The 25619-nt window shown below is 44.0% G+C and overlaps 3 protein-coding genes across 5 annotated transcripts; 2 read left to right on the forward strand and 1 right to left on the reverse strand.

The window, feature by feature from the left end:
- The first annotated feature begins 448 nt into the window (after positions 1–448).
- Positions 449–5635, forward strand: LOC308047531 (uncharacterized protein). Its single transcript, XM_080356100.1, has 2 exons — positions 449–536; positions 4015–5635. The coding sequence occupies exon 2, from the start codon at positions 4075–4077 to the stop codon at positions 5392–5394; it is 1320 nt and encodes a 439-aa protein (XP_080212226.1). The 5' UTR covers positions 449–536; positions 4015–4074; the 3' UTR covers positions 5395–5635.
- Positions 5636–10820: 5185 nt separating this feature from the next.
- On the forward strand, positions 10821–13172 carry LOC308047345 (uncharacterized protein; the record flags this gene model as incomplete). Its single annotated transcript, XM_080355761.1, has 2 exons — positions 10821–11104; positions 11937–13172. The coding sequence occupies 2 exons, from the start codon at positions 10821–10823 to the stop codon at positions 13144–13146; spliced, it is 1494 nt and encodes a 497-aa protein (XP_080211887.1). The 3' UTR covers positions 13147–13172.
- A 3416-nt stretch (positions 13173–16588) lies between these two features.
- On the reverse strand, positions 16589–25542 carry FBXW2 (F-box and WD repeat domain containing 2). 3 transcript variants are annotated; one of them, XR_013923013.1, is made up of 8 exons: positions 25347–25469; positions 23424–23933; positions 22178–22372; positions 21298–21431; positions 20573–20659; positions 19775–19944; positions 17981–18365; positions 16589–17436 (listed from the first exon to the last, which is right to left on the reverse strand). XR_013923013.1 is itself a non-coding variant. In XM_080355875.1 (7 exons), exons 2-7 carry the CDS (start codon positions 23911–23913, stop codon positions 18077–18079), a joined length of 1365 nt encoding a protein of 454 aa, XP_080212001.1. In that variant the 5' UTR covers positions 23914–23933; positions 25449–25542; the 3' UTR covers positions 16589–18076. The 3 variants fall into 3 exon arrangements, 2 of the variants coding, with proteins under 2 accessions (XP_080212001.1, XP_080212000.1); XM_080355875.1 differs by having other exon boundaries at positions 16589–18365; positions 25449–25542; XM_080355874.1 differs by having other exon boundaries at positions 16589–18365.
- Between the last annotated feature and the right edge of the window lie 77 nt (positions 25543–25619).

Raw genomic sequence — 25619 nt, forward strand, 5'->3', positions numbered from 1 at the left:
ATTTCATTTTCGGGTCTCACAACCACGTATGCAATTGCTATGTTGATTCTGTGTCATTATAAAGTGAAAGAGATAATTTTAACAGAGGACTAAGCTTACCCAAAAGCTCCTCTGAAAAACAGAATGGGCTATTTAAGATTAGACTATTGAATAGGTTACAGTTGATATAATAGGAAGTATTTAAATCTTGATCTAGATAAATCTCCAAGAACAGACACTATACATAGAAGAAAATGACCATCTATCATTCTCCCAGTTAACAAATAGGACTGTTGAGAGGCTGAGGTGAAGAATGTCTCGTTCAATTAGGCCAGCGCTGTTTGTCTGAGAACGACCAAACTGAAAGCAAGCTGCCCTGCCATGCAGGAAGCTAACCGAGTCACGGGATTTCCCACGGACGCTCTCAAGTACCAGCACAATTGCAGAGGAAGCAGATGTTGGGGAGCCCCCAAGGTCGCGAGGTCCATTTCAGTGGGAACGCGAGGCAAACTGGAGCACTGGAAAGCATGAAGTGCTAGACAAAGAGGCTTGAAACTGTGAGTAAATACACTCGTTTGATTCCTCTTACGTTCAGGAGGGCATGATTTTGCGCGTTGTCATGAAATATCAAGACTACGCTTAACAAACATGGACTCCGTTATTTTCTCTTTATGTAGCAACTGAAAAATGCTGAGGCGTTGCCTCACTATCCAGGCAAAATGAGTGACAGTGTTTTATAGATCTTCACTAAAACAGTTTTTGAAAACAAGGCGCTTATTTTTTTGTGTGAATAAGTTTCTTGAACTTTGTTGATATAACATACCTTGCAGTAAAACACCGTCTTCTGTTCCGTCTCCGTACTGCAAGTGGTATTAACCTTAACAGGCAGAGGAGGTCCAGAGTTGTTAAAGTATTTTAAACGCCTCTTTTAAAGAGGAGGGATACTCTTCCATTTCAGAGCACAAAACCCTGTTTTCTTCAGTAACAGAGACCATAGTAATATGAGACATGGCGCAACACTGATGATTTGCACAACAGTGGAATGTCATCTTACAGGAAGCAATGCTTTGCAACATACGTTCATTTGAACAAAGGACAGTACAAAACTGTGCTATAAGCGTCTCTTAACTCCACATGTATAACCCTTTCTCAGAATGACAGTGGCTATTTCTGATCACAAATTATTGCTTTGACAACAGTTGAGATGCTGCATTTTTTTAATGATCCCATCCCAGCTAGAAAAAGAGAAACTTAGCATTTTCAGTCGTCTAGTTCAGTGCACGTAAGCTAATGTTTGCAGCCTGTGGATTCTAAAAGAGGGAGCACAAGTGTGCACCCAAAATCATGTTCTATATTTGGGAACTGATGCCATCCCCTTCTTTGAAAGTCTGCTCGTCAACTGGTCTCCTTTTGAGCAAGTCAAGATGAAAGACAGAAATGGCAAGAAGGTTAGCAACCACCGGAGCTTTCCAGAAATCAAACCGTTATTTGAGGAGAAAACAGGAGGCTGTTTAAACAGACTGTACAGATCTCTATGTGTCTCTCTAGTTTTTATAGACTTCTTTATGCAAAAGGGATTTGTTTCTTTATTGTCCCTGTCTATAAAGTTGTACAGTTACTGTTCATGCCATAGGAGGTGTCACGGAATATTACCGCGAGGTTAATTTAAGGGACAACAGGGTCCAAAGCAACCTTTATTAAACTGGTGAAAACAGGGTTTTAGTATTCCAAAAGTGACTTAAATACAGGTTCGGATATCAGCTGAGGAAACTTATTTAGGGGCAGCAACCACTACAGCAGGCGGTCCACAGAGCGCATGCACGTGGCTTCACTCAAAGCAATGCCGGAGTCGCCCCCGAGTCCCGGAGAAGCGCACACTTGCCCAAGCCCGTAGCAGGATTATTTTTAAAGAGATACACGTACTTGTAGTGAGTACGGAAAGTGTACAGTCGCGATTCCGCGAGGATAAATTTGTAATACACTCGCAATCCTGCGAGAGTTAATTTACTTACACGTACAAGTGTGCACGGAATATTACACGTGCTTACGTGGAAGCACGGGAGGAAAACACACTCGCGGTCGTGCGAGGAAATAATTTAAAGTACGTGTGCAAACGTGCACAGAAAGTATAAATATACTCGCAATCCTGCGAGAGTTTTACTGACAGCCGTGGCGGCGAGGCGAGCGCCGTCTCCGTCCCGGGGAGCTGCGGGGCCGTGGCTCCTGGCGGCAGCGGCCAAGCTCGTGCTCCGAGAGAACTCCACGGCAAAGGGAAGTTTTCGACGAGAGTCCCATTTTATGAGACCTTGGCCTGACTGCAGTCATTCCTCCTGTTCCCAGAAGCCCCCCAGAAACATCCCCCACCCTGGACATGGGCGCCCAGCGGCTTTTGCACTCCCTACCGTCACTAACGATCTGGTCAGGGTGCTCTGGGGCCAGACAAAGAAGCTGTTAGGCCCACGGCAGCCGGGAGAGAGGGGCATGTGCCCACTGCTCCATACTGAAGGAGGGAGGGGGAGAGAGGGGGCAGAGAGGAGGAGAGAGGCGGGGGGGTTGCATTCTGCCACAGGAGGACTCTGCTTTCTAATAAGAATGCTAATTTAGTTTTTTCCCAGGTCAACTGGTTAACAATACTTTTGGCATGCTAAAAGTACTCACTGATGTTAGTCTAAAAATAAGCTATTAGGCTGAATTTGCATTGCCCAGATTGGGTGGCAGATGTGTACAAGATTTGAGAGGAGAAGTTCTGTCAGAAGTTTTTTTGCATGTAGTTCAAAAGAAACAAGGGGCTGTTCCACGCAGGAGACGGGACGTGCAGGGGACACTCGAGCGAACTTCCGGCCTCGCGTGCCTTGCACACGCAGCCGAGATGGAGACCTGTGTGCAGGGGCGCGCACGGGAGCTGCTCCCTTCTCGGGCTGCCGGGGAGGTGCTGGTGTTCCAGAAGGAGGAGCGGGCAAATGACAGTACTTGCCTTGAGTGGATTTTAACGTCAGGTCTGTGTGGCAGAAAGGGACACTTAGTTTTCTAACATTTCTTCAATCTTAAAAATGCAATTTTCATGTAAATTTCTCAAGCCCACATTAACAGAAAAATTTTAACGCATATTGCTGCCTGGTGTAAGACTTGCAGTTGAAAACAGTGTAATGATTTTTGCACTTAGCATCTGTATCAAGAAAAAGTCCTGGACCCTGTGTTTCTGTAAATAAATGTGACAGACATTAATGATGAGGAACTTTATTAGTACTTGGTTTCATCTCACTCTGTAGTCAATTTGTTCCATCTCTTATGCAGTAAATCATGCTCCCCAGAACAGTTTATATCAGGATTCTCTGATTTTCCCTACCGTCCTCAGTGACTTCGTGTGTGTGTATTAATTGGATGGGACTGTATTAGAAGAAATATTCTGCAATGCAGTGTAATCTTAAAATTGGTGAATACCAATAGCTGCATGAAAGGGGAAGACGTACAGCTTGCACAACTATTTGCAGAGAGCCACATAAGATTTTAACTAGAAAATGGGTCATTATACATTGTTCAAAATAACTTCTTACATTTTTTGAGGCCAGAAATTGAAAAAGACAATTGAGCAACATCTGGGATTTGCAAACTACACCAGGCAGCAGTGCTTTCTTCATATTCTTCAAACAAGATAAAGAATGTGGGTTTTCACTAACAGAAAATTTCTGCCAGGTGTCAAAGTGATTCCAATTCTACTGTGTTACCGCTGCTGCAGATCGAACCAGCTGCAACTGCTGCACTGGGCCCAGCTGCAGAGTGAAATACAATAAAGTTCAGAATGAGGAGATGTAAGAGAATCTGCACTTTTTCCAAATCTGTACGTCTTCATACTAATGTTTGCAGAATCAAAACAATAACTATTGTGTTTAAGAGAATACAGTTCAATACAAAATATTACTTCTTTTTGATAAATCACTGAAAATGTGTTTAAGAGAATACAGTTCAATACAAAATATTACTTCTTTTTGATAAATCACTGAAAATGTGCTTTTTTGTGTGTTTGTTTTGTTTTAGATAAATTAATGGAAGACTGAGTATAAAGTTCTGCGAAGTTTCACGCTGTGAAATACGGCAATGACACACTGTGGAAAAAAACATATTTGTGGGTTTGCTACATGTATTCTGATTTCTGCAAGTATCTTAATGTACTCCTGGAAAGATCCTCAGGTACAGGATAACATAACTAGAAAAATCTTCTTCCAGGCAACAAGTGCTGTCCCAGCCAGTCAGCTTTGTAGGGGAAAACCTGCTCAAAATGCAATAACACCATTAGAAGATAACAGAACTTTTATTATATCCCCCTACTTTGATGACAGAGAAAGCAAAGTCACTCGTGTGATTGGGATTGTTCACCATGAAGATGTAAAACAACTATACTGCTGGTTCTGCTGTCAGCCTGATGGAAAGATATATGTAGCAAAAGCAAAAATTGATGTTCACTCAGATAGATTTGGATTCCCTTATGGTGCAGCAGATATAGTTTGTCTGGAACCCGAAAACTGCAATCCAACGCATGTATCAATTCATCAGTCTCCACATGGAAATATTGACCAGCTGCCAAGGTTCGAAATTAAAAACCGCAAGTCTGAGACGTTTTCTGTTGACTTCACCGTGTGCATCTCTGCCATGTTTGGAAATTACAACAATGTCTTGCAGTTTATACAGAGTGTGGAGATGTACAAGATTCTTGGCGTACAGAAAGTGGTGATCTATAGGAACAACTGCAGCCAACTGATGGAGAAAGTCTTGAAGTTTTATATGGAAGAAGGCACCGTAGAGATAATTCCCTGGCCAATAAACTCACACCTCAAGGTTTCTACTAAATGGCACTTTTCTATGGATGCAAAAGACATTGGCTACTATGGACAAATCACGGCTCTAAATGACTGTATTTACCGTAACATGCAGAGGAGCGAGTTTGTGGTTCTTAATGATGCTGATGAAATAATTCTTCCCCTTAAGCACCGCGGCTGGAAAGCCATGATGAGCAGCCTTCAGGAGCAGAACCCAGGGGCTGGCATTTTCCTCTTTGAGAACCATATCTTCCCCCAAACCGTATCCACTCCTGTGTTCAACATTTCGTCCTGGAACAGTGTGCCAGGTGTTAACATACTGCAGCATGTTCACAGAGAGCCTGACAGGAAAGAGGTTTTCAATCCCAAGAAAATGATAATCGATCCACGGCAGGTGATTCAGACTTCAGTCCACTCTGTCCTGCGTGCTCACGGGAGCAGTGTGAACGTCCCCGTGGATGTTGCCCTCATTTATCACTGTCGGGCGCCCCTTCAAGAAAAGCTCCCCAGAGAATCCCTCATCAGGGATACAACACTGTGGAGATACAACTCATCGTTAATCACGAATGTTAACAAGGTGCTACACCAAACCGTACTGTAAGCTCCAAAGCGCAACCTGGGTTATAAGGAGGGGAAGTGGAGAGCTACCTGTGTCTTGGGGAGGCAGAGGATAGAATTTAAAGATCCCATTGAAATCACTTCCACATTAAGTTTACGCATTACAGAGATTTAGGAGAGCAGCCCTTTTGTGTGCTGTACTAAGGTAAATGCATTTGATTTGTGAACTGAATAAAGGTATGAAGGGAAGAGATTTCCAAAACTGAAATAATGATTTTGTCCAAGAAGGGTGGGTGAGGCATCAGTCCACCGTTTCCTAGAGATGTTTGAACATGGTTGGGAACAGCCTGACGACATCGGTGTTGCAGCGTGTCTGCGAGGCGTGTGGCGTCCTTTGGAGCCATACGTTACAGCCTTGGTTCTGACAGTTAACTGTGTTTGGTATGCTACAATTTAAAGTGCAGTAATGAAATTTAAAAGTGTTGCAGTGGCCATTTAATGCTATGTTCTCTCCAGTAATAAATGTACTCTGTATTTAAGATCATCTATTATTCACAGCAACAAAAGTCTGTAATTTATGTCCTTCACCAGAAAACAATCCCACCACAGAGCTCATATAAATGCCAGCACTGCATTTTATTGTAGGAATGATTGAACTAGCAGTTGCTGTTTCTAAAAAGTAAAAGCACTGGTGTAAATGGCTGGGTTTTATCATTATGTAGTCATCAGATTTCCTCTCACTTTTTTTCCCTCAGTTCGCACTTTGAAAACACAGGGGTTTCCTCCGTTTACACACGTTACTTGGACGAACTGACAGTTCAGCGCCGCCGTCGAGCCGGCGCCCGCCCGCACACGGAGCCGCCGGTCCCGCTGTGCCACGGTGCTAACGCCCCGGGAACCGGCGGCGGCGCGGGAGCGGCCGCGGGCGGCCCGGAGCGGGCGGGGAGCGCGGCTCTCGGCGGGCGCCCGTTCGCTCCCCGCCGCTCGGGCGCCGCTGGGGCCGCGCTCTGTGAAGCCGCCGCCCGGTGCCCCGCGTGGGGCGGCTCCGAGCGGCCCGGGGCGCCGAGACTCCGGCCCGAGCGCGCGGGCCCGCGGGTGTCCCGCGCCGCTCGCTCTCCCGCCCGTTTCCGGGGCAGGTGACGGTCCGAGCGTTCCCGCCCTTCCCGGGCTGGCGGCGCGCGGGGTCTCGCGGGTGCTGCTCGCGGCGCCGCGGGAGGGGCTGGGGGGCGCGCGCGCGGCGGAAGGAGCCGCGGGGCGCGGCGGCTCGCGCGGGGGGTGGCGCGGCGGCTCGCGCGGGGCCCGCGGCTGTGGCGGCGGCACCTGCGGCGGCGGCTCCGCGGGCCCCGCGCTTTGTTTCCACTCAAGAAAGAGCCAATCAGGCGGCGGCCGCCGCAGCGCTGTTTTTCAGTACCGGTGCTAACTGCTTAATGGTAAGTTAAATGTATACATTGATCGTACAGCCCAATATGTTGAAGTCTCCGTCTAAATACACTCCAAGCCTGGAGTTTAATTTCAGATTTGCAGAATGCGTAACTCCTCAAGAGAGCGTTTTCGGTGCGCGCGGCGGGTTGGCGCTGGCAGGCGGCTGAGCCCCGCGGTGCCCGCTCGGCTCCCCGCTCGGCTCCCCGCTCGGCTCCCCGCTCGGCTCCTCGCTCGGCTCCCCGCTCGGCTCCCCGCTCGGCTCCTCGCTCGGCTCCCCGCTCGGCTCCCCGCTCGGCTCCCCGCTCGGCTCCTCGCTCGGCTCCCCGCTCGGCTCCCCGCTCGGCTCCCCGCTCGGCTCCCCGCTCGGCTCCCCGCTCGGCTCCCCGCCGCGGGACGGGGAGGAGAACCGGCAGGGGACAAGTGAGAACACTCGTGGGTTGAGATGAAGACAGTTCAAGCGGTAAAGCAAAGCTGCAGGCACGAGCAAACCAGGCAGGGACTTCATTCGCCTCTTCCCACGGGGAGGCAGGTTTTAGCCATTCCCGGGAGAGCAGGTCTTAATCACGAGTTAGCGGGACCTGGGAAGACAAGTGTCATAACGCTGCCTCCCCGTTCCTTCTCCCGCCGGCTCCGCGGCCGAGCGGGAGGAGCGGGAGGAGCAGGAGGAGCGGGCCCGCGGGCCGTCGCGGTTCCGCGTGGCCGCGTGGGGCCGGCGGCCCGGCCGTGTCCCTGCGCGCGCCGCGCACGCGCCGCTGTGGGACGCGGGCGGGAGCGGGGCCGCGCGGCCCCGACGCCGCGCGCGCTGCCCAGCACGTGCCGAAGCGTCCCCACTCGCCGCTTTAGTCACGAATGGAAGGCGCAGCCCGTTCAGCTGCGGGGGGAGGGTCCCCTGAGCTCCTGCTCTCCGGGATGAGCAGACCCGGTTCCCTCACATCCTGCTTATGTTAAGAAAGAGAATTTCCGGCAATGATGAGGGCTCATCACTGTTGTGTGCGAATAGAAAAGGAACAGAGATTTCTGGTCTCCTGTGCTAGAGATTAATTGAAACTGGTCCAAGTGCACAGAAGCAACTGGTCAAGGAAGAGTGTTTCTCATGAGATGGCATTAGAACAGCCCGCCTTGTCTAATGGAAAAGTAGCAAATCTGGAGATGAGGAGGTGGAGTGACGGCAGTCCACAAATGCAGCAGGGAGGAAGAAAGGCCCTTTACTATTAAGGGGAATGCTGAAAAGACCAAACAGGTGCAAAGTTGCCATTAATGCCATTAGCTAAATTTAGTGTAAAGCAAAGCCGTGCAATTTGTATCATGTTCTGCTTGAATAGTAATTGGCATTAAAAGACACAAAAGCAGAATAAATGTTGTTATTGTTGTTATGAATAAAAGCTTTAAAATATGCTGGAAACGTATTTTGAAGTTAAAAATTGTCAAGTAGTCTCTATAGTGAGGAAATCTGAATGTAATGATCCTAATTAATCTGAATATATGTATCTTCTCTCTACCTATCTGTGCTGTTAATTTCATGGGATCACAATTAATGAGTTGTGTGTTGGGAAAGACATGAATTTCACTCCTCAAATAACGACCTATTTCTGTTTTTTTGAGATTCTGTGTTCTGGTGGGTCGTGGGTTCTAGACATTGCTCTTCTGCTCTTTTGCTCTGCTTTTAGAACCTGCCATAGTTTCAGATCTCTCTCACAATTCCTCACCAGAATATGTATTTACATATTTTAATTAGGCCTATACTATGTTACTAAAAAAACAATTGCACAAAAAATACAGATATATATAGTAAATTTTTCTAGTTCTCTTCAAGTATGTGTGTGAACTGCATATATATGAACACGCAGAATTGATTTCCAGAAGGAAACTTAAGTAGCCTTAAAAGAAAAAATCGCCCAGGCGCCCAGGGTTGATTTGCTCCAACAACCGCACGTTGGGGTTCGTGACTGCAGTTGAGGTACTGGCAGGAACTGTGTCCTTTGCTCAGGAGAAGCAGAACTTGTTTTTCTGGTAGGTGTGGCTGCTGTTAATGACATTAACAAACACCAACCATCCCAAATAAAATGCGTCAGCAAGTGTCCTGGGTATTGTACCAGCGTCTTTTTTTCCTCATTATTGCTCTGTATTGAACAATTATTGCAATTTATCTTAAAATATTTAAGTTTTTATCTGGTTAGAATAAACAACTTGTAGATTAAATGGAGGGCTGAACAGAACTTCACTCAGCTATCTTCTTTAAGAGGTATTTTTGCCTTTCAGATGTGCACTGTTTGTTATTTATAGTTAGTAAAGCAGAAGAAGTGACAGGTAATATATTAATTGTGTTATTTAATGTGGACATGTTCTGGTATTTCTTTAGTAAAAGCTATTTATTCCATAAGACTAACCAATATTTTAAGTCATAAATAGGTAAGACCGAGAAAAGAAAAGTTAAATGTGTCCTACTCCATGTTGTAAGAATGCTAAAATACATAGCAACCTGGTAGTAGGGATGTTCAGGGGAAAAATTTTTGCCTGTCTTCCGAATGTTTAATAAACAGACTTGTGAGGCTGTAGCGGCCGTCGGTCCCGGACCTGCAGCACGACGTGGCGCGGCAGCGCGGGCGCTGAGCTGCGGCGGCGCGGGGCGCTGAGCTGCGGCGGCGCGGGGCGCTGAGCTGCGGCGGCGCGGGGCGCTGAGCTGCGGCGGCGCGGGGCGCTGAGCTGCGGCGGCGCGGGGCGCTGAGCTGCGGCGGCGCGGGGCGCTGAGCTCCGGCGGCGCGGGGCGCTGAGCTGCGGCGGCGCTGGGCGCTGAGCTGCGGCGGCGCGGGGCGCTGAGCTCCGGCGGCGCTGGGCGCTGAGCTGCGGCGGCGCGGGGCGCTGAGCTCCGGCGGCGCTGGGCGCTGAGCTCCGGCGGCGCGGGGCGCTGAGCTGCGGCGGCGCGGGGCGCTGAGCTCGGCCGCCGCTCCGCCCCGGGCCCGCGCTCCGGGTGTCCCCGGCCCAGCGTCCTGCTCTGCGCCCAGGGAGGGGATTCTGGGCCCCACGGCTGTTCTGGTCCGAAAAGCCGTCTCTGGGTAGCTGGGAAAGGCTGCTATAAACCAGCCTTGGCAAATGGGCTGTTTTGAGGGGTGTATTGTGACCACAGTTCTCCTTACTTTGCTTTTTCAGGAAAGAGCAATTGTGAAAATATTGCACGTGGTTCTGAAGGAGTGAGCAATTAATTTTTTCCTAAACTCGGTTGACATTCGGAAGCCAGACTGCTGTGTTCAGACGCCAGATTTTATTGGTTGAAAACTGTTGTGTTTAGGCAGAAAACCAGACCCTATGGGAATTTTTCAAGCCAAGCAGTGAAGTTGCCGGTGACTTTAGTCCCTTCCAAAGTTATGGAGCTACTGAGTATAATATCTGGATCAAAACTGTGGATTTAGGTTCTTTCTAGTTTTGTAACTTTCTTACTTTTCTTTGAAAGTGCTAGTTTTCTGTTCCATCGCAAACCATTATTGATATAGAAGCTCTCAAAATAGCTTTACGCAATATGTGAAATGCAAAAAAAAGTATGAAATATTAGGTTTGATTATTATTTTAGAATAGACTAATTGGCTTTGGAAAAATATTGTTAAGATATTTAGCATGTGCATACTCTCTGAAGATATTTAGATTACCAAGTACTTAAGCAAGTGATTTCATTAAGAATCTTGAGAAGTAAATGAAAGGACAAGAAACATGAGAATCTTCCAATATCTGGTACACCTATGATGTTGCTACCTATTCTAGCTATAAAATATAAAACTAGAAGTCTGGGTCTTTTAACAGTATGACTTCTTTCTCCCAGCAGGTGGCTTTGTGCAGCTGTGACATGCCTACTAGAAACATTTTCTTCATCTTATGCAGCAGAAACAGTTTATTCCATCTTGGTGTTTTATCCCACACTTCTTGGGGCAGTCAGGGTTATTATCTTCTACCAGTCCAGTTTTCTGATCTAACATTAATTTGATTAATCTTCCAAGTGGTACACGCAAGCCTTTGAAGAGTCTTGCTGTCACCTTGCTGTTTCTGGGTCATATCTGGATGCCTAGAGATGAACTTGTAGCGGAAACTTCAGTCAGCGATCCCCTTGCAGAGGCTGCTGCTGAGTGCCATCAGTTCACCGTCAGGCGCCGACACTTGCGAGCGCAGGAGCGCAGGAGTGCTCCTCGAGGCTTCGGCACCTGGGTGCCCAGGGGTGCCCGAGTTCCTGCAGCAGCAGGAGGTCGAGACCTGAGCCCCAGGCCCGTCCGGCCCGAGCAGCGTGCGCCCCGGAGCTCCCGCCAGCACCGCCCTCAGGCCCTGCCCTGGACGGTGGTTTATACCCTGTAAACTTCCCCACCTTCTGCTGAACTGTGTGGATTGAGCTTCCTCTGTAAATATTGTCTCATCTGTGGTGAACTGCAAGTTAGGGACTTGATATGTTAGAGATTGTATCTGCACCGTCATGTGCCTTTTCCCAATTGCCATGTTTTTTATGAACTTGATCGATTCTGCATACATTTCATTTATATATCTGCCCCAACTTGTCTGAGAAGTTCAGTTGAGGTGTTTCTGGTTGTGTGTTTTTTTTTTTTTTTTCCTTTTTTTCATAATTTGAATATATACTATGTAGAGGAAAACAAACAACAAACTTTTGTTTTGCTTTAAAAGTTACTGCCTAATTTTTTAATTGGATGTTCTAAAATGTGAATTACAGACAATGAATAATGGCCCCTTGTTCTCTCCTGTATATACCCCTCTATCATATTCTCCCACACAACCCTGTGGGAGAGTACGAGTACAGAGACCACTCCACGCGTGACGTATGGAGGCATTCCGAGTGTCACATACAGTCCCCTCCGTCCCACTAAAGGTGTGTTCTGTGATTGATTTTTCATAAAAGCACAGTAGCTGAGTCTCTGATTAAGTCAGTGCACAGTGGTAGATATTCGCTTCCCATCTTGTTTGTGAAATTCTTGAGCAACGATCATGAGTCAATATTATCTCATACTACATATTTTATTCTCTGCAGATGCGGCAGCATGAAGTGCAAGGACAAAGAAATTGGCATACACATTTAGATACATTCAGAATGTTGTGTGGTGGGAAAAAGTCTTACTTTGCTGCTGCTGTGTGCATTATTACTCTAACTTCAGTGGTCACACTTTCTTATCTTAGGCTACAGAGACTACCTTACCTGCCAAAAATAATTCAAGAAGGTAGCACATGTAGAGGGAAAATTACCCATAGCACAATAACAGCATTAAAAGATAACAGAACTTTTATTATATCCCCCTACTTTGATGACAGAGAAAGCAAAGTCACTCGTGTGATTGGGATTGTTCACCATGAAGATGTAAAACAACTGTACTGCTGGTTCTGCTGTCAGCCTGATGGAAAGATATATGTAGCAAAAGCAAAAATTGATGTTCACTCAGATAGATTTGGATTCCCTTATGGTGCAGCAGATATAGTTTGTCTGGAACCCGAAAACTGCAATCCAACGCATGTATCAATTCATCAGTCTCCACATGGAAATATTGACCAGCTGCCAAGGTTCGAAATTAAAAACCGCAAGTCTGAGACGTTTTCTGTTGACTTCACCGTGTGCATCTCTGCCATGTTTGGAAATTACAACAATGTCTTGCAGTTTATACAGAGTGTGGAGATGTACAAGATTCTTGGCGTACAGAAAGTGGTGATCTATAGGAACAACTGCAGCCAACTGATGGAGAAAGTCTTGAAGTTTTATATGGAAGAAGGCACCGTAGAGATAATTCCCTGGCCAATAAACTCACACCTCAAGGTTTCTACTAAATGGCACTTCATGCAAGATGGAACACACATTGGCTACTATGGACAAATCACGGCTCTAAATGACTGTATTTACCGTAACATGCAGAGGAGCGAGTTTGTGGTTCTTAATGATGCTGATGAAATAATTCTTCCCCTTAAGCACCGCGGCTGGAAAGCCATGATGAGCAGCCTTCAGGAGCAGAACCCAGGGGCTGGCGTTTTCCTCTTTGAGAACCATATCTTCCCCCAAACCGTATCCACTCCTGTGTTCAACATTTCGTCCTGGAACAGTGTGCCAGGTGTTAACATACTGCAGCATGTTCACAGAGAGCCTGACAGGAAAGAGGTTTTCAATCCCAAGAAAATGATAATCGATCCACGGCAGGTGATTCAGACTTCAGTCCACTCTGTCCTGCGTGCTCACGGGAGCAGTGTGAACGTCCCCGTGGATGTTGCCCTCATTTATCACTGTCGGGCGCCCCTTCAAGAAAAGCTCCCCAGAGAATCCCTCATCAGGGATACAACACTGTGGAGATACAACTCATCGTTAATCACGAATGTTAACAAGGTGCTACACCAAACCGTACTGTAAGCTCCAAAGCGCAACCTGGGTTATAAGGAGGGGAAGTGGAGAGCTACCTGTGTCTTGGGGAGGCAGAGGATAGAATTTAAAGATCCCATTGAAATCACTTCCACATTAAGTTTACGCGTTACAGAGATTTAGGAGAGCAGCCCTTTTGTGTGCTGTACTAAGGTAAATGCATTTGATTTGTGAACTGAGACATGGTACCTTGTAAAATTCCACAGTGATCAAGTGCTGGTTAAGAATTGTGTGAAGTCTCTACTGCAACTTTATAGGGTGTGAGAGCTGAGGCATAGAGAGAAGATGATAGTTCTTTTACACGCCTGTAACTATGAAAGGTAATTATTTAAGGCCTAGGTAGTGACCATGCAGAAATTAGAAAGTTAACGTTCTGATTTCCAGCTATCTCTTTTTCTTCTACCCATCTTCATACATGTTTTAGGTAGTACAATGCATGTTTAAACTACCTGAAGAAGGAATACATTGATTTTTTGTTATTTGTATCTCTGCAGTACTTGGTGGATAAAAAACCAGCTGTGTTTAGTGGTGCCTGTTAACAGACGGCTTGGGACAGCAGGGCCCGGGTGAAGGGCGGCCTTGCTGTTGGCACGGTAACTCGGCATCCCAGAAGCAGGGTGAGGACACACCAGCCTCAGCACTGGAACTGTCACTTGTTAGAGGTGTTTCTTCTGGAGGGAAATGGGAATTTGTAGCAGAGCCGTGAGCCGTGTGATGATACCGAGGACAAATGCAGGTGGTATGATCTTTCCTGGAAAATGTACAATGAGTTTGTTTTCAACTAAAAATAATCAGTATTTCTCAACTGAATCAAATAATGAAAAAAGGGTGTACACAGTTTTCAAGCTATGTACAAAAAAATACAACTACAGTCATGGTAACATTACTTAATTCTTGCAATTTCTTTGTTACTGTTTGGGTACAAAATTTGTATGTACCAAGCTGAGTAAAATGTAAACAAATGCATTGTGAAAAGAATTTATCAAAATCGATGAGTTTCAATTGTAAAAAAATGAACCCCTTATATTATTGAAAATAGTGTTTGTTGAAGTGGTGATCTATTATAACAATAAACCTACCTGTTGGAGTTTTGCTGGTCCAAATGACTGTTCAGCTGGGTTTTTGAGATCCGCAGGTTAACGAAGGGTGAGCCTTCATTTGTAACCCACAGCTGCTCTGAATTACCCGAGTGGTAGGTGGTGAGTCGTGTTGGAAAGCTTTAAAACAGAGGCAGGGGACACAGATTGATGGTCAAGGAAAGAGACTATTGTGAAGTGAAAAAGCAGCTGTTTCCAGGTGGGAAAATGGATGAACAACCATTCATAATAGCATAATAGTTGTGAGTGGGTTTTTTTGTTTATTTGTTCATTTTTTTCCCACAAAATTCAGACATCAGATAAATTTTACTCCTTTATGTGATGGGTAAGTGGAATTAAGTTGCTTCCTTATGTATGTGTGAGAGTACAGAAGCTGCGTCTTTTCCACACTCTGTGTAAAACCAGTGCTAAGTGGTTATTAACTTCTGCTGAAGGGTCAGATAGAAAGCAATGCAAACAAAAAACACTTACTCGCTGTAGTTTCACAATTTCAGTCATATTATTTCAGTTTGCTAAGCCCCCAAAGCTATGTGCGTCGTGCTAATCTGGCAATGGATTAGAACCTTCCTACGGAGCGACGTTGGGGGCAGCGATGGTCTGACGCTTTGGGGGGTGTGTGAGAGCAGGTGTACTTTTGAAAATTTCTACACCAGTATCATGCTTTTATTCCTTCATCTGTTTTGTGGGGGTACATACCTATGCTCTTGAGGAAATCTGTCATTAGTAGATTAGTATCATTAGCTGTTATAGCCAATGTCCAGGTGGAACTTTTACTTGGAAGTCTTCAAGAGACAGTCTCTAAATAACTGTTTGCTAATTGTGTTTATAATAATCATCAGCTGCTATGTAACAGGCTATAACTTTATTTATGAATCTAAAAGGGTAAAGGAGCAGTATAGTGTGTATTGGACGCTTCTCATCGTGCTTTTCTGCTTGCATGCTCTGGGACGATGCAATCAGCAAACGGGCAGCTGCATTAACGTCAGAGGTGCCTGCTGCACTGACAGTATCTTGCTTGGCAAGAGGTCCATTTAGAATTTTAGTCTCACGTAGTTTAGAAGGGGCATCTGGAAGTCCAACTCCCTGCTCAAAGCTGGGTAAGGTAGCATGGGTTGCTCAGGACTTTGTCTAGGTAAGCTGAAGATACAAACTCTCTGGACAACCTGTTCCATCACAGTGAAGAAGAGCTAGTTGGAATTTCTCTTGTTGCAATTTGTGACCGTTTGTCCTTGTCCTGCTGGATGATGCTGAGTTTTTGTATTCTCGACAACTTAGTAGGCAGCAGGAGACAGTAGCAGTGCCTCCACACCCCATGCCGCTGCCGCCTTCCCTTCCCGCACCGTTCTCTCTGAAAGGTTGAACTTGGCTCTCCAGGTTTCTCAGACGTCTTGTGCTCCACATCCCTTTCCATCTCCGTGGCCTCTCACAGGTGTGTCAGTCTGTTTTGTACTTGAGAACTCAACGTTGAACTTGGATGTGGCCTTGAGCGTGGATCAGAATCCCTTCCCTAGATCTCCGAGCTATGTACTTGTTAGTACAGCTCTCTATGCACTTGGCCTTCTTTGTCAAGGGCGTATTGCTGGCTGCTGTTCAATGTGCTGTGCAATAGCATTCCCAGGTCCTTTCCTGTACACCCAAAAGCTGCTTTTCATCTAGTTGGCTCCAGCCTGCCTGTTGTGTGAGCTGCTTGTGTCTCAGATGCAGGATGGTGCATTTGATTTGGTTGAACTTAACGAGGTTCCTGTCAGCCCACTTGTCTGGTTTGATGAGGACCCTCAGAACAGCATTCCCTGTTCTCTTGTGCATTGACTGCCTCCCATGGTTTCCCCTTCACATTAGTATGGTTGGAAACTTCCCGAGAGTAGACTCTGCATCGTAAGGGTCACGAATAAAATAGTTAACAAATGTAGCCCCTGAAGAGCACTCTGATTAGCTGCTTACCAGTCAGATTTCTTATCACTGATGACCACTCATTGAGCTTGCCTGACCAGCCCATTTTTCCACTCATCTTGTAGCCCAAATACTCACTCCATATTTCACTGATTTGGCTACAAGAACATTTCTGGCATGTTCCTGTCTAAACTCTGAAGTAATCTTTCTAAGCTAATGCAATGTTTTATGGGTGGCCCATCATCATGTGGCTTCTTTAAGTTACTGCACGTCATACACAGTATAGTTACTGCCACATTAAGAATGATGAGAACTGAGTTTCAAGACAAGTTATTGAAAGCTGTTTCATGTAAGTTTTTTTCACTTTTGAGTGAGACAACAAACGCTCTAAGAGATCATCACTGGTGCCCCAGTCAGCGTGGTTTGAATCGAGAGCTGTGAATTTGGATTCCAGTTTATAGAATTCTTGACTACACACACATTTTCAAAGTATATTTGTGTGAATAAAGGTAGAAAACTCAGTACTGAAGACTCAGTAAATCATCTTGCGTACGTTTGGGAGCCTTAGCCTTCATTAGTTCTAAGTACGAAATTAGGTCCCCTTGGATAGTGGGAAGAAAAGAAAGTCATAGTAACAATGGTGATGCTGGCCAGTGTTAACTTCTCAAGGACATGAGCCAGGCTTCACGAAAACTCATGTTTTCAAGTTGTAAAAAAAAAAAAAAAAAAAAGACATTAAGGGGAGATTTTATTGTAAGGGAGGAGGGGAAACCAACCTAAAGTGTTTCTAAAGCATGTGATGTCATAGATACAGCTTTTAAGTACATGTCAAATACCACAAAAGTGTGTGGCTAGGTATTTGCTACTCAGTAGTTAACTCGTGTACATCAGGTCTTCTAGGATAACCAAAGCAAAAGACGTTTTTCTACTCCTATGCTTTTCTCCAGACTTTTGATATCGTCGCCCCCCCAGCGCCGAGATGCGGCATTCTCACTGTTATTTGCCTCTGCTTCCCAAATCTAGATGTAGCAACTGCTTTAAGTGCATGACAATATTAACTGCAACTTTTGGAAAAAAGCGAATAGCTGCTAGACATCCTTTAATGTAAGAGAGTGGCTCTTGCTGTTGAGACTGAACATCATCTTTCCCATTCATTATATTTCTACCTACCTGTGAACTAAGTTACATTCTCACACAAAATACAGGAAATATGGATCAAGCCATTCTGAGTTACCATCAGCAGACATGATGAATGCCGTCAGAGGTTCTTTACGGTTAATTGTGATGGCAAGCTCTATCAGACAGATGAAAAGTTGACTCATTCTCACTGAGGAGAGTGCATATTGACATGTTCCTGAACTTAAATTATTATTGTTAGCAACTGATCCTAGTTAAAGGACTAATTTGATTCTTCTGTTTCAAAGGCTAAGTATTTAAAGCTATCATAAGGAAAAAACATTCTGAAGAGAATGATACTGGAGGGAGAAAGGGTTTGCTATATTCTCATTTGAGTGAAGCAGCCACACGCTGTAACCAGTATTTGCTGTTAGATGTACAAAAGCCTGCGGTTCTTAAATAGTAGCTTCACCTTTTGTTTCAACAACAACAAATAGGTCAGAAGTCAGGTAAAATGCTACTTCATTTCAGACTTGATGGTGGATTTGAATGGTTTAAACATTACAAGCTATGCTTAAGAGCCCAAATAGGTATGCTCAAACATGAGTACAGACAAAATTTTGCGGTGAATACTGTTAGCATGCTGTATTGCATTATGTCCAGAACAACCCATTCCCCAATGCCCAGATAAAAGTAAATGATTGTGCATTGCATGATGATACCATTAGGTGTGCAACTTTGGTTCATGCAAAGTCTCATTTTATGGACACACTGCTGATAGTCCGTATATTCCTGAAGATTCTGCATATGTGAGCTTTTCAGCCATGTTCTTTCCATAACACCAAATGGATACTGTGGTCTGGCATACTGGTGGCAAAAACCAAGCCCATATCATTTTGGCCATTTAGTCCATTTAACCAAGACATTTCACCAGCCAAAAAGCTTGAACCTCTCTTTGACTTTCTGTATTCTGGTAGAGGCCAGCGGCTTATCAGTTTTTCTGTCCTCAAGTCCATTATGTACAAGTATCTGTTATCGAACAGTAGAGCAAATATTTCTCCAAAGCCCAGCAAGGACACATTTGAGAAATCAGGAGGTTTGATAACCCTAGAAGACAAGGCAACATTGTTAGAAACTGTCATGATGTAGTCATCAACCTGCATTACTAAAACAAATCCTTATGTATCTATAGAAAACAAGCATGTAAACTCATTCTGAAAAGTTTTAGAAAGAACTGGACGCAAATGTTTCAAAGTAAACAACTGAACACATAGTTGCAGTCAGGCCTGTCCTTTCAGGTCTGGCTTTGTGCATTCAGGACAGACCCTTCTGAACATAGGTAAAGGTTAAGGTTTGAAAGACCACAGCACAAGGGGAAAAAGTCCCTGTTTCTAGATACACACAAAAGAGCAAATGTACTTGCTTTTTACAGTGAATTTCCATAGGGATTTAATGACTCAATAACTTTAAGAGGTTTTACCTCTTATTATTCTTTTGACCACTCTTCTAAAAGCTAGAAATAAAATGCAGAAATGCTGACTTGTGATAAGAAGATAAATAATTCAAGATTGGTCCTTAACAGAATGCTGGTTTACTGGCATAATTTAAGCATTTTCATTTTGGGGAGAAATATAAGTATTTGCTAGTTCCCCTACACCTCTAGGATATTTTTGCCTTGATAAATAAAACTTTAAACAGAAATTGAAGGGTTAGTTTTTCCAGAACTGAGCATTTGATCACAGCAGTACAGAAAGCAGCAAACTGAGGTACAGAAACATATGGAGATGAAAAATCTGTTCTCAGCAGAAAGGTAATATCTTTATCTTTTGAAAGATGGGAGGTTAAGATATGACATTACTCAGTTATTGATAAGCACTTCTTTTGGACTAGATATTCCTATGGCAGATACTCTACAAATATTTGGTGTCTGCTAACAGTTCTAAATGGCATTTTTTTATTTAGTAAGTTAAAATCTTTGATGCCACCATTTCTAACAGATACAGCCTCGTTCTTTTTATGGAAACAGAATGCCATCTGTTTTGATCCCTTACTGCAGTCTAGTAGATTTCACCGTCATTCCACAGGTTACCAAGGATGACAGATCAGTAGTGCTATGAGGAAAAAGAGTCTTTTTGATTTCTTGTCCCCTCAAAGGACATCCAGAAATGGCTGCCTGGCTCTCTCTAGAGCAGCCTCCATGGCAACATTAACTTCTAGTCACTACAGCTTCACGTTCACAGCTACAGCACTGCAGTCTGATTTAAGTCTATACTGAATCTCTTCAGCTTATGGAATGAAAATACAAGAGGACTAGCCTGTGGCCAGAAACCAAAACAGCAATCAAATGACTTGTATTGGCAGACAAAAATTAGAATTAAACCTGGCAACATGTGTCAAGTAAGATGTTTACTTTTATCAAGATTCTTTTGGCCTACATGTAAATTAAGTTATTAAGACCAATATGTTCTACTTCTTATTTACTTAAAGAAGACTAAGTCTTAAACTGAAATATTTACCTGAGAATATCATAGCTGGCAAAGTCCCACTGGTATAATCCTAGTGCTGAACTGCACACTATGTATTTACCGTCAAAGTGCAATCTGGGCTGTAAGGAGATGCTGCGATCTTCAGAAACAGACAGTGTTTTTAAGCACTTGCAGTTTATTTCCCTTCCAATAGGCCAAATCTACAATTAAAACACAATTTAAGACCATAAAACACTCGCATTATACACTGTTATAAACCGTTACACAGTCTCTCTTTAAGCATTGAGTAAATGTGTGCAAATTTATTCAGAAATATTTCTCTCCTTTAGGTAGGCACATCAGTTCTGTAAGTGACTTGTCTTACAGTACGTGTTATTTCTAGCCTAAAAAATCCCAGTAAAAATGGGTGCTTTAAAGAATGGGGTAGAAATATCATCCATCTAATTGGACAGGAATGTAACAATGTTCCAGTTATGAGGCGCTTCCATAGCCACAAACTACTGCACTCTCCAACCCTCAAGTGCCCAGCAGTAACAGCACTTGCAGTTAAGTGCTTCACTGTCAAGTTAGCACGTAACAGGCACGCACAGAAAACACTGTTTTGTTTTTTGCATTACCATTTATGTACAGCTATCCTTTAAATCTAAGCATGAAGGAAAGCATTGAAAAGTTAGTTTCCAAAGAGCTACATGTCTTGTACGCAACTTTACAAGCAGAGAATACAGGAGAAAGGAAAGTATATTAGAAGAAAGTATATTATTTGTAAACTTCAGCAAAGCACTCAAGCATTTTATTTCCCTGGGTAGCAACATGATATATGGTACATACCTTGATTTCATACTTATCTGCACTTAGAAGAATATAATCCCCAGGACTATGCATAAGAGATTTGACTTTGCACTTCTGCAAAACTACCTGTAATTGAAGGATGTAATAATTTATGTTGATGCCGTTAAATAACCAAACTTTCATTTGCATTTTTCACTTCATTGACAAACTGCGTACTGTACTTTTGTATAAAGGCAATAGAAATATTTTTAGCAACTGAATGGAAACTACAGTTTACACTTTTCTTATTCCTACTAGTGACAACTTACTCACTGTATTAATAAGTGAACATATGTACTTCACCTCTAGAATCATCCCCCCACCTTCCAAGTTCTGAAGTACTCAGAAGAAAAGTACTGTTTCTTGTCTTCACAACACTTTTCATGCTCAGATTTTAGTATTCAAGATCATTAGTTTTTCTACATAATTTTAAAAATAGCCTTCTTTAAGAACAATTGTTTTTATTCAGTCTTTGAACAAACATGGATTCATAATATTATTCCAGCTGCTTTGGAATAGAAATATCTTCAATGGTCTGAAAGGTTTAACTACAGCTTCTTTAGTTATTTTTTCTGCTGAAATGTTACTTTGCAGTATTTCTTTATGTTCTTCAGATTCTATGCCTACCTGCGGGGTTAGGATTCGGAAACAGAAATTTAGAACACATATTACAAACTTTTGCAAGTAAGTGTTTTGCAAGATTAAATAAAAATGAATATTCCCACCTTAGTGACCCATTCTGTGTGTCCAGTAAGGGTGTTCAGGCACGTTCCTGTTGATAAGGCCCATACTTTCACAGTGAAGTCCGCAGAGCCACTGACCAGAATGTCAAGTTCATCATTGTAATCCACACTAAAAACTACAAGCAAGGAGGGTACTAAATAAGGAATACCAATCTCTGTGCGCACATTTTTCTGTAAGCGAGACACTAACTAGGTCATATAGCCTCTAAATTCATATGCGACAACAGCTTTAACTGTTATTCTTAAACTGTACACATGAATTGTTGCTCTGGATTCTTGTGTTTACATTGCAAAATTACTGATTTTTGTCCAAATTAAGGGCAGGTACATCAGTGGTTCCTTTATGGTTAGATTACGGCAAAGCGTAACTTCAGCTAGTTTCTGTTTTAAGAGTTCTAGTAAATAAAGTACAGCAGGATCAGTACATTTGATACATCTCATTATTCGCACACAGGGGAACAGACCTACAGCTGAACTGAGGATATTTTGTAGTAGAGGAGAGAGATCTTAATTATGAGCGAAATGCAAATACAGATTCCCAGGTCCTGTTTTGCTCTTTGCTGTAAGCACATCTTCATTCTGGAGATATACAGAGCTGCTATTGCCATGTGCTCTGTGCTGCCTAGGGTTTGAGTATTTTTGGTAGACTCAAAAGTACTGAATAATCATGGCATTTAGTATTACTCCCATGCAGCTGCAAAACACTACATGGCTAATCTTTGGCATTATTCAAGGGCAGACAGATCTAGATCTGTTCTGGCTGCTTCCCCTCTACCCCAAAACGTGACTTAAATTATAAGTTGTTTGATGATGGTGTCTGTTACTTGACAGGCAAAATTAAAAACTGAAAAGTTCAACATACCAGCACCAGTATGTCCTCTAAAATGCTGTGTCTTTGCCCCAGAGCTCCATTCCCAACAGGCCACCGTGTTATCAAAAGATCCTGTTACAAGCTTTTGTTCATCAAACTTCACTGCGGCACAAGTGTGTGTCTGGATACCATATATGCACTGACCTGTGCTTACATCCCACAGTTTTGCAGACAAGTCATCTGATCCTAGAATATAAAAAAAAAAATCCAACAGGATAATTGGAAGCAAACAGTAAATAATATTTCCAATCTTATATTAATCTTCCATGTTCGCTTAAAATATAGTATGTTCATGGAATCACGGAGTGGTTATGGTTGGAAAGGAACACCTGGAGATCAACTCTTCCAACCCCTCTGGTCAAGCAGGGCCACCTACAGCCGGTTGCCCAGGACCACGACCAGACGGCTTTTGAATACGTCCAAGGATGGATGCTGTACAATCTCCCTGGGCAACCTGTGCTCAATCAATCTCACAGTAAAAGTTTTAGAGGGAATCTCCTGTGTTTCAGTTTGTGTTCACTGCCTCTTGTCCTGTCACTGAGCACCACTGAAAAGAGCCTGGCTCCATCTTCTTTGCACCCTCACTTCAGGTATTTACATACATTGATAAGATCCTTCCTTGAGCCCTCTCTTCTTTAGGATTAGAAAGTCCCAGCTCTCTCAGCCTTTCTTCTTATGAGATGCTCCAGTCCCTTCATCATCTTCATGGCCCTTTGTTGGACTCTCCACTGTGTCCAAGCCTCTCCTGTACTGAGAAGCCCAGAACTGGACATGGTACTCCAGGTGTGGCCTGAAAGTACTTACAGAATGTATCGGAGGAATTGTCTTATTCCAAGGAAGAAGACAGACTTTTCCTGCCACACCTTGGGGCTGCAAGTGATCACACAGCCCAAATAAGGTCCCTGGAACTGGAAGTTATCCTCTAAGATGATAACTGACATATCTCTACTTCTCAAATGGGCTCACTAATCTGAAGCATGGTACCAGCTGTTACTGCTTTTTTAACCAACAACGAAATTGGTCTCCTCCTTTTCCTGTTAAAGTGACTAATGAGTTTATTGGTGTGCCAGATGTTTCAGAAATGGAAAAATAAAGTAATTTTGAATCATCTTAAACAGCATTAGCACTATGAAAATAAGCTGTCTGGTAAAGGAAAAGCAAGTTGTCATAAATCATATAGGGGGGTGGGAGGAGAAAACAAAGAATTGTAAGACTCCAGATTTTCTGTCCTTCCTACCTGTACACAGAAGTCCATCTTTATAGTAAAGTGCATATACTCTGGCACTGTGTCCAATTAAAGAGGATGTCTCAAAGGCTTCATGGTCCTTCAGTTGCTTCATCCTTAAAATGGCCTTTAGATAAACCTTCTTCCAATGCAGGGGATCCTGAACAGAGTCATCTATTTGCCAACCCAAATTCTTACATGCGGTCTGCCACACCTCTGTACAGGCACTTATAACCTTATTCCACTGCTTAGAGACGAGGCAACATGTGAGTAAGGTCTGAGGATCAAGCCATTTTAACAGATAAAAACTAAGTTCCAATGGAAGAAGTTTGAGGAAGTCCCTCTTGAGGAGAATCTCTAGATTGTTGGAGAGGTGCCTGAGCTGGACTGCTCCACTCAAGCTAATCAGGTGATCCAGAGTTTCATTTTTCTGCAAGTCCGTCAGAGAAAGAAATGTAATAGAAATGTTATCAAGCCATGCTTCAAAGTCCTTTTTCTCCATAAGGTTATGGAAAAATTTACCTGTGATACATCAAAATACTGTATTAGTTCTGTTCAGAAAACAAGGTAAGCATCACATCTTTATTACTGGTACATCAGTATTCCAAATGGCATGCTAACACATTGACTGAAGTGATCAAACACATTTTAAAGTATTCATTAGGTTAGGACTAAGCATTTGCAGGCACTTTGAACTATCATTTGTCCCACATCAGACTTAGAAATGAATTGTATGGAGTAGGTGAAAGTTAGCACTCATTATGGATGTAAACACTTTTCTTGTCCTAGGCTATCACCTTCAAATCCTGAATCCAATAAGGGAAGGGTTAGTTTAAGTTTTAAACCTATTATAGCAAATAAACACTGTTTTAGAGTTTACTCGTGGGTTATACTGATAGAGGGAGGAAACCAAAGTATATAAGCAGTGGTAAGCTAGTTACTGACAGAACTTACTCATACCTTGGTCCTGAACCATTTTAAAGACAAAGCAGGTAACTGTAGCTTTTTAAAAAAGATACAGAGAGATGTCTGAAAACCTGTTTTGAAGGATATGTTAGATGTCTTTCTATCTTCCTTGTGTAAAGGCTGTACATTGTCCTGGCCTAGTGTCAATTTTGAGACCTTTGCACTGTTTTGACCTAAACCCTTTCTTTAAAAAATAAAATAAAATAAAATAAATTTTTTTTTTTTTCCCCCCCTTCTTTCTCAGTTTATTTCCAATGAAAAGAATTAACTATGAAATGGAAGGTTTGACATACTACCTCCTAAACTACGCGATCTGTATGCATTTATACTATCCTGTGGCATCTCAGGTTCCAACAATAAGCTTGGACAAGTGATTAAAAAGATAAACATGAGGCAAACAGTTAAAATGCCATAGTTATTTTCTCTGGAAGATCAAAGTCAGATAGTTAGAAAACTGGCTGAATTTCATTCATAGAAGCTCCCAAACCCAAAGAATTGAGGAATCTGAGTGGGAGTCAATAACGTGTTTATTTCTATACAGGCATTTTATCTTCATAGAATAAGATCTTAGAGTACACCTCTTAACATGGCAAAGTCGTACAGAAAAGTACAGTCTACACTACGAAAGGCTGCAAATGGCATGCAATTGTTGATGAGAACACAAGAAGGTGCTGGGTGTCAGGCACAGAAACAGCTGCTCCTACCAAGTCACAAGTTCACAGAGGAACTTTTAGTCCTGACAGCGCTGGTCAGCGCTGTTAGCAACTCCGAACAGCCCCGGTGTGCTGTGCCAGCAGGCATGCCTGTTCTTTAAAACAAACTCTTTCTAACAGGCTCCCTATGAATAAAAAGAGGTGTTGTATTCAATACGCGAAGCTAACGCTGACGCCAGGGGCAGCCGGGGCTCCCGCTGCTCGTTCCCGGGTGACCCGGCTGCCCGATCCGCGCCCTCCGCCCCCTCCCATGTACCTCCGCACGCACAGAGCGCGGCGAGGACCGCCGATTTCAGCGCCGCTGCTGCCGACAGCTGCCGGCGCCGCTCGCCCGAGTCCCGTGGGCCGCGGCGCTCACCTCAGGTAGCGGCCGGGCGCGGGGCGTCCCCGGGCAGGCGGCTGGCGCGGCCCCGCGGAGCCCGGCGCGGGCTGGGGCTTCCCCGCGGCCATCGCTCCCGCAGCAGGACGGGCTCCCAGCGCGGCTCCAGGCCCCGCGGCAGGAGCCCGCGCTCGGACGGGCCGGGCGCCT

This window comes from Nesoenas mayeri, assembly GCF_963082525.1.
Source record: "Nesoenas mayeri genome assembly, chromosome: 18".
NCBI lineage: Eukaryota > Metazoa > Chordata > Aves > Columbiformes > Columbidae > Nesoenas > Nesoenas mayeri.

What these genes read in the sequence shown, in the direction of transcription:
- LOC308047531 (XM_080356100.1), top strand. Translation starts at nt 4,075, where the DNA reads ATGACACACTGTGGAAAAAAACATATTTGTGGGTTTGCTACATGTATT.
- FBXW2 (XM_080355875.1), bottom strand. Translation starts at nt 23,913, where the DNA reads ATGGAGAAAAAGGACTTTGAAGCATGGCTTGATAACATTTCTATTACA. An exon ending in CAGATAAGTATGAAATCAAG is followed by an intron (nt 19,945 to 20,572) that starts GTATGTACCATA and finishes TTTTAATTGTAG; the next exon opens with ATTTGGCCTATTGGAAGGGA. An exon ending in GCCAGCTATGATATTCTCAG is followed by an intron (nt 18,366 to 19,774) that starts GTAAATATTTCA and finishes CTTGTCTTCTAG; the next exon opens with GGTTATCAAACCTCCTGATT.